Source organism: Brassica rapa, chromosome A03 (assembly GCF_000309985.2).
Source record: "Brassica rapa cultivar Chiifu-401-42 chromosome A03, CAAS_Brap_v3.01, whole genome shotgun sequence".
NCBI classification, from domain to species: Eukaryota; Viridiplantae; Streptophyta; class Magnoliopsida; order Brassicales; family Brassicaceae; genus Brassica; species Brassica rapa.
In genome coordinates, this window is record NC_024797.2 from 24,191,303 (window position 1) to 24,204,526 (window position 13,224).

At 36.0% G+C, this 13,224-nt stretch overlaps 4 protein-coding genes across 4 annotated transcripts; 1 reads left to right on the forward strand and 3 right to left on the reverse strand.

Moving 5' to 3' along the window:
* The first annotated feature begins 795 nt into the window (after positions 1-795).
* On the forward strand, positions 796-3,024 carry LOC103860953. The gene is made up of 4 exons (XM_009138635.2): positions 796-1,054; positions 1,558-1,755; positions 1,845-2,063; positions 2,486-3,024. The coding sequence occupies exons 1-4, from the start codon at positions 992-994 to the stop codon at positions 2,648-2,650; spliced, it is 645 nt and encodes a 214-aa protein (XP_009136883.1). The 5' UTR covers positions 796-991; the 3' UTR covers positions 2,651-3,024.
* A 1,064-nt stretch (positions 3,025-4,088) lies between these two features.
* LOC103860954 (putative pentatricopeptide repeat-containing protein At4g17915) lies at positions 4,089-6,380 on the reverse strand. Its single transcript, XM_033289072.1, has one exon. It carries the CDS (start codon positions 6,229-6,231, stop codon positions 4,840-4,842), a length of 1,392 nt encoding a protein of 463 aa, XP_033144963.1. The 5' UTR covers positions 6,232-6,380; the 3' UTR covers positions 4,089-4,839.
* Positions 6,381-6,588: 208 nt separating this feature from the next.
* On the reverse strand, positions 6,589-9,734 carry LOC103860955 (RING-H2 finger protein ATL29-like). Its single transcript, XM_033289073.1, has one exon. It carries the CDS (start codon positions 9,669-9,671, stop codon positions 8,781-8,783), a length of 891 nt encoding a protein of 296 aa, XP_033144964.1. The 5' UTR covers positions 9,672-9,734; the 3' UTR covers positions 6,589-8,780.
* Positions 9,735-10,649: 915 nt separating this feature from the next.
* LOC103861160 (AT-hook motif nuclear-localized protein 13-like) lies at positions 10,650-12,259 on the reverse strand. The gene is made up of 5 exons (XM_018657371.2): positions 11,542-12,259; positions 11,403-11,455; positions 11,183-11,308; positions 10,954-11,115; positions 10,650-10,853 (listed from the first exon to the last, which is right to left on the reverse strand). The coding sequence occupies exons 1-5, from the start codon at positions 11,915-11,917 to the stop codon at positions 10,662-10,664; spliced, it is 909 nt and encodes a 302-aa protein (XP_018512887.2). The 5' UTR covers positions 11,918-12,259; the 3' UTR covers positions 10,650-10,661.
* Between the last annotated feature and the right edge of the window lie 965 nt (positions 12,260-13,224).

Sequence of the window (13,224 nt, forward strand, 5' to 3'; positions counted from 1 at the left end):
CATGGGTTACACTAGTTTAACAAAAAAAATTACCTGACATAACAAAATATGTATATCTTTAATTTGATAAGAAAATATATATCTATCTTTAGGATTCCTTAGAAGAAAATTAATAAGAAAATATATTTTATATCTGGATTGAAGGTTTAGTGATTAGTATTTAACCTGTTAAAAAAGATTAATAAGAGAAAGAGGGACAACTAGAGAGACCACCTGATAGAAGAAATAAAAGAACATACAATGGGATTGTAAAAGAAAGGATAGAGATGAGATGTCAAGCGACAATAATGGAGCAATAGTTTTGTCCACTTAGCTATTATAATATCTAACACGAAAAACTAACTTTTCGGTTTTCCCAAATAAAAAATATTTCGTAGTGTATATAACCCAACAAAAATTCTTAGTGTATAACCCATTAATAATGTTGTGCTGTAAAAGCTGTGTGACGTAAAAAAATATTAACTACTACTAGTACGTAAGATAAAACAATGGATGCTGACTATTTAAAGATAAGTCCAATAGTGACAGAAACATATTTTAGAAAACAAAAATACATAGCAAAATAGATTAAAATATAATTATTGCAACCAAAGTTTAGGAAATTGAAACAAAACAATTTAAATATCTTTATTTTTATATTTCTGTTTAATAGAAAGTGGTAAAAGTAAAATTACAGTCTAATTGTCAAATATTGTTTTAAGAGAATATCGCAAAAGATATGGAAAATAGATTATAGTGGAATAATATAAAGTAATTACAGAATAATAGTTTTTGAATATAATTGAAAAATAGAAGGAAAGGCGAAGGAGGTTCGGTTGGTCGACTTTGTTAAGATAAGAGAGAGACTGTCTCTCTCTCTCTCTCTAAACCTTCTCTGCAAGAAAACTTCTCTCTCTCTAAAACCCATTTCTTTCTCTCTCGAAAAAGCTCCAAGCTTTACTAGAAAAAGACGCTCCTTTCTCTCTTCCTGCAATTGGGTTCTCTCACGACAATGGCAATAGATGATCAAGAGAACACAATCCGCGAATTCAAGCCTAAGAACAGAAGAATCATGGTACTTCATACAATACTCTGTTTCTGAATTTTCGTTTTGGTTTTTCTATATGTTCCCCAAATGTGCAATGGTTTGTGTTTTCTGGGTTTGTGAATTTGATTCGAATTTGGAAAATTCAAAATCGAAAATGGCGAAAAGTATTCACCTTTAGAAGAAGTTTCAACTTCTTCATCCAAGTCCTCTGTTTCATGCTCTGTTTCATGCTCTGTTTCGTGTACCTAAACATTGCTTTTATCTCTTAAAGAATCCAGTGCACTAGTGAGCACGAATCTAGAACATTCCTGGGTTTATTATGATTCCTTTTCTAAAGAAAAAAAAAGAGAATCAGATTATAAACTTATCACACAAGACTAATATCAAAGAATTTGAAATGAGGATTTTATGAAGTTTAATGGTGGTTTAAGAGCTATGTTGAAATGTTCTCTTCAGGTTTTATCATATAGTTATGTTAATTTCTGAAATATATAATCAAAATTGAATAATTTGTTTTTTTTTTGGTGTAGGGAGCTGGTGGACCGGAGGAGGAAGACAACAGGTGGCCACCATGGCTGAAACCTCTGCTTAAAGAACATTTCTTTGCTCACTGCAAGTTTCATGTAGACTCTCATAAGAGTGAATGCAATATGTATTGCTTAGACTGCACCAACGGCCCGCTTTGCTCTCTTTGTCTTGCCCATCACAAGGATCATCGCACCATTCAGGTAAGTTCTTGCCATAACTCAAAGTAGATTCATCTAAAGATTTCAATATGTTTTGGGTTTTGAACCTGTCTTTGATTGGTTTTTGGCAGATAAGGAGATCATCTTATCATGATGTTATAAGGGTGAATGAGATACAGAAACATCTTGATATATCAGGGATCCAAACATATGTGATCAATAGTGCTAAAGTCGTCTTCTTGAACGAGAGGCCTCAGCCTAGGCCAGGGAAAGGGGTAACCAATACCTGCAAGGTTTGCTATCGTAGCCTCGTTGATGATAGTTTCAGCTTCTGCTCTCTTGGCTGCAAGGTACTAATTTTCAACGTTTTCAACTTTTCATTTGTACTAAAGTCAAAAGGAAGAAACTTTGGTATTGGGTCTATGCTTGTTTTCCCTCTTCACACGTTTCAAAACAGAAGATCAACGAGTAACATCCTCGCATTTAAATGGATTTCTTACAGTTTCACGTCTTTCACCTAACATTTTTGGGTAAATTCAACCCCCTTTTAACCGCCGAAGGAAAAAAAAAATGAAAACTTTGTGAAATGGGTCATCTTCAAATTTTGATTTTTTGTTTACAGTTTCACCTAACTTTCCCAAGCATGTCCTTTAGTCTTGTCGAGGAAAAGATCAAAACTTTTGATAAGGGTCGTCTTTTTCTTGAGCATTCTAGGTCTTTCTCAATAATCATTCTCTGATAAACTCTAATTTTCTATGTTTTTGAACTGAAGATTGCTGGATCATCTAGAGGCTTTGAAAAGGGAAGGAAGAACCTTTTGATGGAGACAGAGGATTCAGGTTGTTTCAGCCCATCAACACCTCCACTTACTGCATCTAGTAGTTGCAGAATCGCCAAGCGAAGAAAGGGCATCCCTCACCGATCTCCAATGGGATAAAAAAAGAAGAAGCAAAAGAGTTTGAGACAAAGATTACTACACAGAAATGTATAGCTAATACATAAGCTTTGGTCTCTTATTTGCTTGGGCTAGCAAAAAAACAAAGGCCTTAAAGATAGGTTTTGTTCTACTAATGGTAAGTCTGTGAATATGTAATGTGCTTTGTATATTTTATGTGATGCAAAAGGGGTAGAAAGGGAAATATAGGGCTTTTAAGGGGGTAAAAGTGGGAATAAAACAAAAATAGCTTTGGTTTTCATTATGTGCACATGGTGTAAATGTGGTTTGGTTAGGTGCATATATGGATCTGGAATAACAAATAAACAATGATGAGACTTATCACCTTTATATTCGTCCGTTTCTATACTTCTAAATCTGCTTTTTTCTGTTAATTACAAGAATTATTTGTTTTAAATGCCTAATAGTGTACCTAATTTCTGTCAAAATATTATACTGAAACAGACGGGCATTTTATCTAATGTAGAAATTATTGGGTTGAACGATCCATCTCAGCAAGAGTTTGAACTTAATTAGAAAGATAGACTAATACGTATGGTCCTTATCTAAATAAATGGAGCCACTATTTCCTAATTACTATATGCCACTCTAAATATAACAAATACAACTTTTTAAAAAATAATAGAAGTCTATTCGTTATACGGCATATGGTGTGTATTAAACTATTAATTCTCGTGGGGCATTGTGTTGGAAAGCATTTGGTGGGGAAGGTGTAATTTGCTTTCTCTTTTAACCTCTTTTTTTTTTTTGAGAAATGGAACTATTTGGAAATTGGAATAAGTATAAGAGAAAGTAGACAAGAATATATGTCATTTCTCTAATTGGAGAGGACCTAACTAAAACTCTTAACCTATGAAAAATGGACAAATTGATCAATTCTTACGTTTCTACTGGTGTACACAAACCTTGTTAAACATGTGACAAAAGAATACATAATAAAAATAAATACTGTAATAGCACATAACAAAAAGCAAAACATATAATACAGTAAATTTTGGTAAATTACAATAAAATAGACTTATTTACTTTTTTTATTTTAATAAATAAACATTAAAGATGGGTATTCGGGTAGTCATTTGTATTTGGTTTGAATCTATTTAGATTTTGAATTTTTGGAATTAGTGACTTTTTTTTTATCAAAGAATTAGTGACTTAAAACACCATTAAAATATATATAAATTTCAGTTTAGATTCAGATTGGATTCAAATATCCATTTAAATTATACAAATAAATTCAAAATTCTCAATATACCTTAATATTTTTTAAAATATAAAACATATAAATTTGAATAATGTATACTAGTTATCTAAAATTTAATGTAGAAATTAGTTTGACTTAGATATTTATATGGAAAACCAAGAGATTTTTATGGTATTTTTGGTGCTCTGGCCTCTGAGTACGTTATAAGGGACACATATAAGCTATTGAGAATTATTTAGGAGATTACAAGGGACACATAGAAGCTATTGAGGAAATATTTTTTACACACAGTGGCCTTTACCAAACGATGTGTATCTTGTTTCTTTTATAAAACAAAGAAGTACAATAATAATCTCACAAGTCAAAACAAGGCATAAAAGTACATGAGAACGTTTCTTCTTTGAACTTGTGTGTAATGTTACTTAAAAGTTCTCAAGTGTAGCTTTTGTTCTGACCCGCAAGTAAATCTGTGTGACAAGTAGCATCAGGGAATGGAATGTAATTGGCTTCCTGTTGCAAGAATCTTCCAATAAAAATCAGTTTCCATTAATTTATTTAAGAATGATCTTTTGCTGTGCTTAGAGCTCCCACCTCAACACACATTACTCAACTCACAAGACCCGCCACTTTTCTTTCCAAGTAGCTTCTCCTTTGTGTGAACCTCTCATCAATCCACCTTGCCTTAATCTCAGTTTTTGCCAGTCTAAACGTACTTGGTATCTAACTGTCGCCTCGATCATTACCTTAGCTTTCTGGTAACAGATCCTTGCAAAAAGACTTCTTCCTGGAGCTCACAACCCCACTGCAGACAGATCCTTTTACTTCACATAGACAGCCAAGATTTTACTCTTTCTTGTGCTAAGAATCTGACTATGTAAAAGATTCAGACTCAGTTTCATTTCATTCATTGATACAAAACAAGTACATTACACTCTAACTTCAAAACTTGTGTCATTATCTGTAAAGATCGTCAGGAATTCCCAACCTGAGTCAGTTTCATTTTGGCTTTAGCAATTCTCGCTTCACCATAACACCCCGACATACGTAAACCCGACAAAACAGCTCGTCTCGCAGACGACGGAATCTTGATTCCTTTACTGTAACACGACAATAGCAGCTTGGAAGCACAAACAAACCTCGTTTCTTTACAGAGATTATGCACAACACAAGTATACGTATACTCATCTTTCACTTCCATCGACTCAAACAATCTCAACGCACGATCCACATGACCCGCTTTACACAACCCATCAACCAAACAGTTACACGTCACTAGATTCAACCCAATCCCCATCTCTCCCATACTTACAAAATGCTTCTCCGCTCTCCTCGTCTGTCCCGTCCTCAACAAACCGTTGACTATGATCGTGTGTGTATACTCATCAGCTTTCAATCCTTTCCTCTCTATCTCGCCCAACAAATCATCCACCGCATCCAAATCCCCGTCTCTAAAATACAGATTCAACAACGTATTATACGAAACAATGTCGTGTCTCCTACCGTTCCTAACCAGCTCTTGGATATACTCAAACGCCTCTTTCGTCCTCCCTGTCTTAATCAAAGCACTAACAACCGCGAAATAAGCGTACCCGTCATAAGTATACCCTTCTCTTTTCATCTCTAGAAACAACTGAAGCCCTCTTCTAATCCTCCTAGTCTTGAAATACAGCTTCAGTATCGTCGTGTATGTAACTGCATTGGGAGTGTAACCAGACCTCTTAAGCTCTGTCAACATCCATTTCGCAGTACCCACCCTCCTAGCTTTACAAAGCCCGTTGATAAGAATGTTATAAGTCATTAACCCTGGTTTAAACCTACTCTGCATCTCTCTAAACATCTCAAGAGCATCGTCTACATAACCACACTTGCAAAGCGCATCAAGCAGAACGTTGTAAGTATCGGGACCAGGACTAAGCCCCGCGAGGCGAAGATCCTTGTAAAGAACACGAAAGGCTTCGTCTTGCTTCCCTAGCTTGAAGTAACAACACATCAAAGTGTTGTAACTCCACAAGTCAGGGTACAAACCCCACTCGAGCATTTCGTCGAACAGGTAGAGGACACGATCCAGCATCAGCCGTCTCGCGGCTCCGGCGATTAAGGAGTTACACGTGGCGACATCGGGTCTAATCCCCGCGTCTCTCATGCGGCGAGTGACGGCGTAAGCTTCCTCGATTCCGACGAAACGGCAGTACCCGGTGATCAACGTGTTGTAAGTGACGACATCGGGAGAAACGCCTAGTTTGATTCCGTCTGTGATCAAGGTCTCGGCTTTCTCGATTTTGCGGAACTTGCAGAGGGAATGAACGCATATGTTGAGGAGCCTCGTTGATAGTCCCGTGAATTTGACGAGCCCAAGAACCATTCTCTACTCGGATTAAACATAGAGGAATGGTGGAAGAAGGAGGGGGATTTGGAGGTGGGTTCGTGACATTGGAGGCTGGAGGGTAAAGGGTTTCGATAGTGTAGCTCGCAGATTGAGAAAGTTTCGAAATTTTGAGATGTAGATCTCGGCGAAGAAGATGATTATCGGAGGAAGAGAAGAAGAAAGAATTGTAAAATTTCGAAACTAAAACCCCTTCGCAGCATCTGAGATGGATTTTACAAGAACAGTCTTCAACTTCTAAGTTTGTATTGAGATAACCCCGTTAATTATTTATTTGTCAAATAACTCCCTATCAACTATACATTTTTTTTTTTTTTCCAGCAAAAGTACTTATCATTCAAAAGAAACATACATGATTCAATACATAAACCGGCGGATGCATGAACAATCTCCAGACACAAAAGCCCACATGAAGACGGCAACTAGAACCCACACCGGGGCAACTTACGGCAAACAAAACAAAAGGATCCAAACCGAAACTTAATCTATAACAGACTACCAACTGCCCAAGAGCCATAAGAGAATTAACTTAGCAAATTTTAAGACTTAGTAGAGGCCAATGATCGGAAATAGTCGCTGCTGCCCATAGCCCGCCACACGAGAATCTCGACCTCCTGCACCTAAGACACCACGACTTATCGTTGCTGCTCATGCCCGCCACACGATAACGTCCAAGAACCAAGACCCTACAACTTCATAACCCGACAGGAAGAACCGCTACACGATTCACACACCTTCAGATACTGATTCGACGCACCCAGCGTCCACTTACTCCTTGATAGAAGCCCAAACACACTCTCAACAAAATGAAGCCTTGCCAAACGGACCCCTCCAGACATACGGAAGAAGAACTGAATCTGCAAACGACCACTGAAACCGCCACCATACGAAGTAAAATCTGCTAAATCCATTCTCACCAGGCCTTAAAAACTCACACCACACTCTGGCATAAAGAAAACCACGAAACTCTCTAGATACACACTGACTAAATACAGGCCACAACTAACCGATTAACATATCTTCTCCAATTGTTGGTCTCCTCATAAGACACAGACAGCTCGTGTACCAACAATGTCAACACCACAGGTGAGTTCGGTCAAAACCCAAGCCAAGCACACAGACCGAATTAAAAAACGAACCTTGACAACTACAACAAGACAGGCATTTCAGCTCATGACTACAAGAATTGCAGAGACCGTACCGCCGTGTTTCACAACGTCATCGCCGTGATTCCTTGAAGTGCAACGTCTTCGTACACCGAAGAACCAACGCATCTTTTCGTCGCCCATTACACTACTTCTCCAGCCATCTCACCGTCACAGGGGAAGGTAGATCTGGTATCTAGGAGATGTCTCGCCAATGTCACGCGCCGTCATCGAGGGGGCTCCATCGAAGATCTACAAAAGGGAAAATCTGATCTTGACAGAACCCTAGGTTCTAAACGCCGACCCTCGCCTCCGACTGCCTCCTGGTTCTCGCCGACTCTCCAAAAGAAGTCAATAACCGCCTCCATCAACCACAGAGGATCTCCGGTAAGGGTCTCAACAGCTCACAGAACCGCACATATCGAACTAGGTTTATAACAGAGGGGATGAGGGCAAAGGAAAAGGAGAGATAGAGGAGAGGAGAGTTACGCCTCCGGTGCCGTTGAGCGGCGACCGGAGCTAGGGCTTCGTCACACGGTTGTTCTCTTTTTGGGTCCGAAGGGGAGAGCTAAAATTCTGAAGAAAGAGTGTTTACATTTAGATATTTTTACTATACATTTTATTAATCAACACTTTTTACGGACAGAGAGATTATTTCGACCAAAGATACTAATCATACTATGGTACTAATACATATCAATGATGGTTTTGCCCTATCGAAAGCTCACTATGGGGGCAAAAAATATCCGAAAGAGTATAAAATGCATAAAAAATCTACAGTATATGTTCAGACGTGAGTTTTACAATGGAGGTGATTGGTTGGGTTGTAATTGTAGAAAATTTACTTTAATATTTTGTCTGTAGGATTTTTGATTTAGCTTTAAATGATGTAGCTTTAAAATTTCTTACAGCTAAAAAAATGGGGCTTTAGAAAATAAGATGTTTACAGCCATTTTTTGTGTGTTTTTGCTGTAGTTTTAATTTTTTGGTTGTAGCTTTAAAAACCAAGATAAAGCATGATTGGTAGTATTTAAGGTTGTAGATGAAAATTAAAGCTAAAGTCACTTTCTACAGCCCAACCAATCACCCCCAATATATGTCATTTGATCAATGTTGTAACTCTAATTTTATTTTATTTTATTATATTTTAGCTTTCTTCTCTAGGTTCAATAATCACTCAAGTTTGTTTTAGCATTTACACTATAAACTTGTCTGTTCTGATTATTGAAACTCTGAAAAGATTTTTTAATAAATCACTAAAAACACTAAAGCATCTCAAGTTTATGTTCTACCTAAAAGAAGTATTTAATCAATACAACAAGAAGAAAATAAAAGAACTATTTTGTCAAGAAACAAAAGGTTTTGATAATTTCTTAAGTTCTTTTACTCTCCCGAGTGTGTAGCAACCGTTTGATTGGAGACTTCACCAAACCTACGATGATCATAACTTCTTCTAGCAAGTTCTGCAAAAGTCACACAACTCTTTGTTTGGCTATGTCCTCTTGTAACCTTAATCTTGACATGCTCTGGTAATCTTAATGTATACTTATCTTCTTCCTCTGGTTTGTTTCTCACTATTGAATGTCCCGTAGAATGCGATCTCGAGAATGTTTCTGGCAATGTTTGTTCTTTTCTCGATATTTCGTTGTTAACGCAACTGCTTTGTCCTGAAGACGTCCCAGTATCTATTGGTGTTGTGGTCTGATGATGATGATGTTGATCGCCATCGTCGTAGCTGGTTTCTTGAATTACATTGATGATCATCTCATCGACGTTAGATAGAACATTGCTGGTGTTTTCCGGGGGAGGAGGGGGATCAAGATCGTGGCGACAAACAGGACAAGTTTTGTGAGATTCGAACCAAAGATCGATGCATTCTTGGTGAAACACATGGTAGCAAGTTGTCAAGAGACGTAGCACGTGATCTTCGTCAAATTCAAGTAGACAAATGGCACATTCGAGGCCATACTTCTCTTCCCGGAGATCTTTAACCGAGAAATAAGGAAAAGTAGGAAAAGAATTTATGATTCTAAGGTCTAGGCCAGGATTGACCAGAGGAGCTTCAGGTGGCTGGAGGGGATTGTCGGTTGCTTCTGTTTCTCCACTGTGATGTATATGCCAGGCTTGCATTATGGTGTCGAGAATACACTTGCAGAAATAGAGAGTGAAGAAACCGACAAAGATGAATATTAGAAAGACTACGGTGAAGATCACTGTGAGAGGTGGTGTCACGTAATGTTCTTGTGGCGGTAAAGGTGAAGGAATTGTCGGCATTATGGCGGTTGGAGATGGATTATCTCCGCCGTGAGATTTTTCATACACGAGAAAAACAATCGAGCTAGAAAAATAAAGACATGGAAATTTATTTGTTTAATTGTTTTTAGTTGAAAAGTTATTTTTGAAGAGTATGTGTGGAAGATGTGTGTGTGGCCTGAGAGTGTGTGGAAGTTGTGGTTACTAAAAATAGAAAGTGTGTTTTGAGTATTTGTTTTGTTTGCTTAATTAATACCATGCATTGAACGAGTCTTTTGTGACGTTTGCTTGAAATTAAGCCACTTCTACCTTAGTAATACAGGAACATCCATTACGAGTAACCTTCACCCAATTTATATATATACATAACATTCTCATTAAAGATATAAAAGTTTTTCAAATTTTAGCTCACACATGTAACAATAAATATCATAATTTCTAATCACATAGCATATATATTTTATTGGCTACGTGATGAAAAGACCAGGGATTCCAAAATTTTGTATGTCAATTTTGTTAAGATCCGTAAAGAGTGTAGTGAGCTATTTAATCTCCACAACTTAACCAGAAACCGGAGCTATATGGACTAAAAAGCCAACCCTCGTTAGTAAGGTTTAATACTGCGTTTGGACACTGCATGTGTTTTAGACCTTTGATTAATGCGTATTGGTTATCAGAACGAAAAATAAACTATTGTTAATAAGTAAAAATCAGATCAGATGATGAAAATTATAGTTTTTTTGTTTTGTTTTTGTATTGACCAAAAACTTTACTGAAAACAAGAGAAAATGTACAATATGAAAAAATATTAAAAAAATGAACTGAGACCTATTTTGAAACTATAAACCGGATCATTCGTTGATTATAGGATCATATCACAATCAAAAGAAAGAAACTAAAAAGATGAACTCAAACCTACTTAACAGATCAATCTACTTATGGACAATTCTGATGGAGAGAAGGAACAGATCTAGAAGTAAATCCAGTGAGGTGGACCCACGAACCATTTGCTTACTGAGGGTTGCTGCCAGGCCAGAGGCGAAGATCGCACATCTGGTCAGGTGGTTGGGGCGTAGAGTTTCCAACTTGATGCAGCGGAGATTTACTATCATTTAGTCCACCACCACTGGCTGTTGCTGAAGCTGAAGCTGCCTCGGGGTTATTCTCAACCACTCTCTCTGGTACAAAGCTTCCAACACCGACCTATATTAAAAAAAAACCACCCGAACCAAAGTCAGTATCTTGAAGATTCCGTGAATCAACCAACTCGACTATAAAGGATTAGAGAAATGGAGGGAGTAACCTGGACTAGTGACGCAGCAACTAGCATTCCAGCAACAAAACCCCCAACAATCTTGCCATTTTGGTTAGCCAGAGACACGCTCAAGTCACCAGTTATGGTCACAGTACCATTACTCTCAGTATTCAAGAAAGAACCTGACATAGCAACGATTTCATATTGTCCCTGCAAAATACAGATCACAGATAAAACATTCCAGCAAGTACTACACAAAGGACATGAAATGTTATACCTCAAACTTAAAAACTCCACTAGGACTGTTAAGCAGCGCACTAGATACAGCTCCTGAAGCTGAGATAATAACGACCTCGCGTGGTCCCGCTTGATGCGTATACGCCACAATCTTTGCAGCTATGTCCTGAGTATTTAATTAATTGGAAGATAATCAAGTAAAAATTAATCTAGACAAGTTCAAGCAGCTATGTCCTGATCTAAAGATTTGAACACATTACCTCTCCAGCTTCGACCTCGATGATGTCAGATATAAACGGTGTTCCTGCTCCTCCTATAAGCAAGCAGTGATATATATATATATATATATCTTGATTTGATTAAAAAAAAAAAGGGTTTCAAGAAAGATCGATGGAGTACCTAAAGCGTTGAGCTGGGTCTTGACGGGGCCAGGAGGACGACGTCTGGTCCGTTTAACAGGTGGTGGGTCTGATGAGTTAGCACTTGCACCTCCACCACAACCAAGACGCAGAGAAAGATCAATGACATCAGAAGCATACTTCCTCAGTCGTCCTCTTCCTAGTTGCTCGTTCCCGAACTGCATCGACCCGTCGAGCCGGAGCGGTTGTTGAGGCTGACGCTGCGAGAGATCCCCGACGGATAGCCATTGGTGCATGGCCTGAGAAGTGGAGGTGGGACCGGTTAACGCGGCGGCGTTGCGGTTGTAGGAGCCCGTTAGCGTCCCATGCGGTGGTTGTAGCTGCTGCTGTTGGTTGGGTTCTTTAGAATCCTCCATGGAAGATTAGAGAAAGAAAAGGAGGAAACTTTGTTGGAGAGACTCTGTTTTTGAGGATGTAGAAGCGAGAGAAAGTTGAGGTTTTTGAGTTTTAAGCGAAAGCGTGTGAGCCAAGCTGACATGAATTCTTCATGTATATATAGTGATACTACTGAGAGAGAGACGATTTGTAAAAAAAACAATATAAATTTTTTTTTTTTGAATTTAATCCCTTCTAATATATTAAAACAGAACTCATGACTTTTTTTCATGTGTAATTTTTTTAATTTGGATCATTCCTATAAAATATCATATTTTACATAAGTTTATTATTATATTTTTTAATATCTTTATCTTTTATTTGAAATACAAATGAATATATTTAAAATGTTCTAACAAAATCTTTTTAAAATCTTCTTAGGATCTTTTTAAATTTACTTTCAAAAATTAGTTAGTTTTAATTTAAATTATCATAAAATATAATTAGAAATTAAAATTTAATATAGTTTTGGTTTATAAATGAAAATTTAAATAAAATGAAATTTATAAATTTCAAAATACATTTACTAATAATTTTTTTTTAAAAAATTTAGAAATAAATATTTATTTCTATTTTAATTTTTTCAAATTTTTTTTCTAATAAAATAAAAATCATGATTTTTTGATGAGTGATATTTTTATTTGGACCATCATTTAAATTTTATATTAAATGTATATCACTAATGCTATTATATATAATATTTTTAACTACTTTAATCATAATATCTTTTATATCTTTTAATTTTTTAATTTTTTTTTTAAATTCTAACAAATTTCTTGAAAAAAATTATAATAAGATCTTAATTGTCATAAATTGAATATAAATATTTCAACTAATTTTGTAATTAGTAATGAAATGTTACTAAAAGAATAAAATTATATCCTATTTTATCAATTTTATGATAATATCTATCATTTTAAAATAAAAACGATATATTGAACAAAATATGATAAAATTATTTTAAATTGATTAGTTAACATATTTTATTTTCATAAATATAAAATATTTATGCTAAAAATATAATATGTTGGTAGAACGGGTTAATATTAGTAAACTATATAATACATGTATAAAAATTTAAATTATCTTAAACTTTTTAATATACAGTAATTTATTATAAAATTAATAAACATTAAAAACTTACTAAAAAAATCTAGCGATTTGAATTACGGATCATGATTATAATATATTAAATACAAAATTGTTTTCATATATGTTATTTCATGCATTAAAAAATTTAGTTTAGTAATCAAACGCAAATTCAATAGGACAAATATATAATAAGCAA

What these genes read in the sequence shown, in the direction of transcription:
- LOC103860954 (XM_033289072.1), bottom strand. Translation starts at nt 6,231, where the DNA reads ATGGTTCTTGGGCTCGTCAAATTCACGGGACTATCAACGAGGCTCCTC.
- LOC103860955 (XM_033289073.1), bottom strand. Translation starts at nt 9,671, where the DNA reads ATGCCGACAATTCCTTCACCTTTACCGCCACAAGAACATTACGTGACA.
- LOC103860953 (XM_009138635.2), top strand. Translation starts at nt 992, where the DNA reads ATGGCAATAGATGATCAAGAGAACACAATCCGCGAATTCAAGCCTAAG. An exon ending in CTAAGAACAGAAGAATCATG is followed by an intron (nt 1,055 to 1,557) that starts GTACTTCATACA and finishes TTTTTGGTGTAG; the next exon opens with GGAGCTGGTGGACCGGAGGA. An exon ending in TCTGCTCTCTTGGCTGCAAG is followed by an intron (nt 2,064 to 2,485) that starts GTACTAATTTTC and finishes TTTGAACTGAAG; the next exon opens with ATTGCTGGATCATCTAGAGG.
- LOC103861160 (XM_018657371.2), bottom strand. Translation starts at nt 11,917, where the DNA reads ATGGAGGATTCTAAAGAACCCAACCAACAGCAGCAGCTACAACCACCG. An exon ending in GACCCAGCTCAACGCTTTAG is followed by an intron (nt 11,456 to 11,541) that starts GTACTCCATCGA and finishes GCTTGCTTATAG; the next exon opens with GAGGAGCAGGAACACCGTTT. An exon ending in TCGAGGTCGAAGCTGGAGAG is followed by an intron (nt 11,309 to 11,402) that starts GTAATGTGTTCA and finishes TTAAATACTCAG; the next exon opens with GACATAGCTGCAAAGATTGT.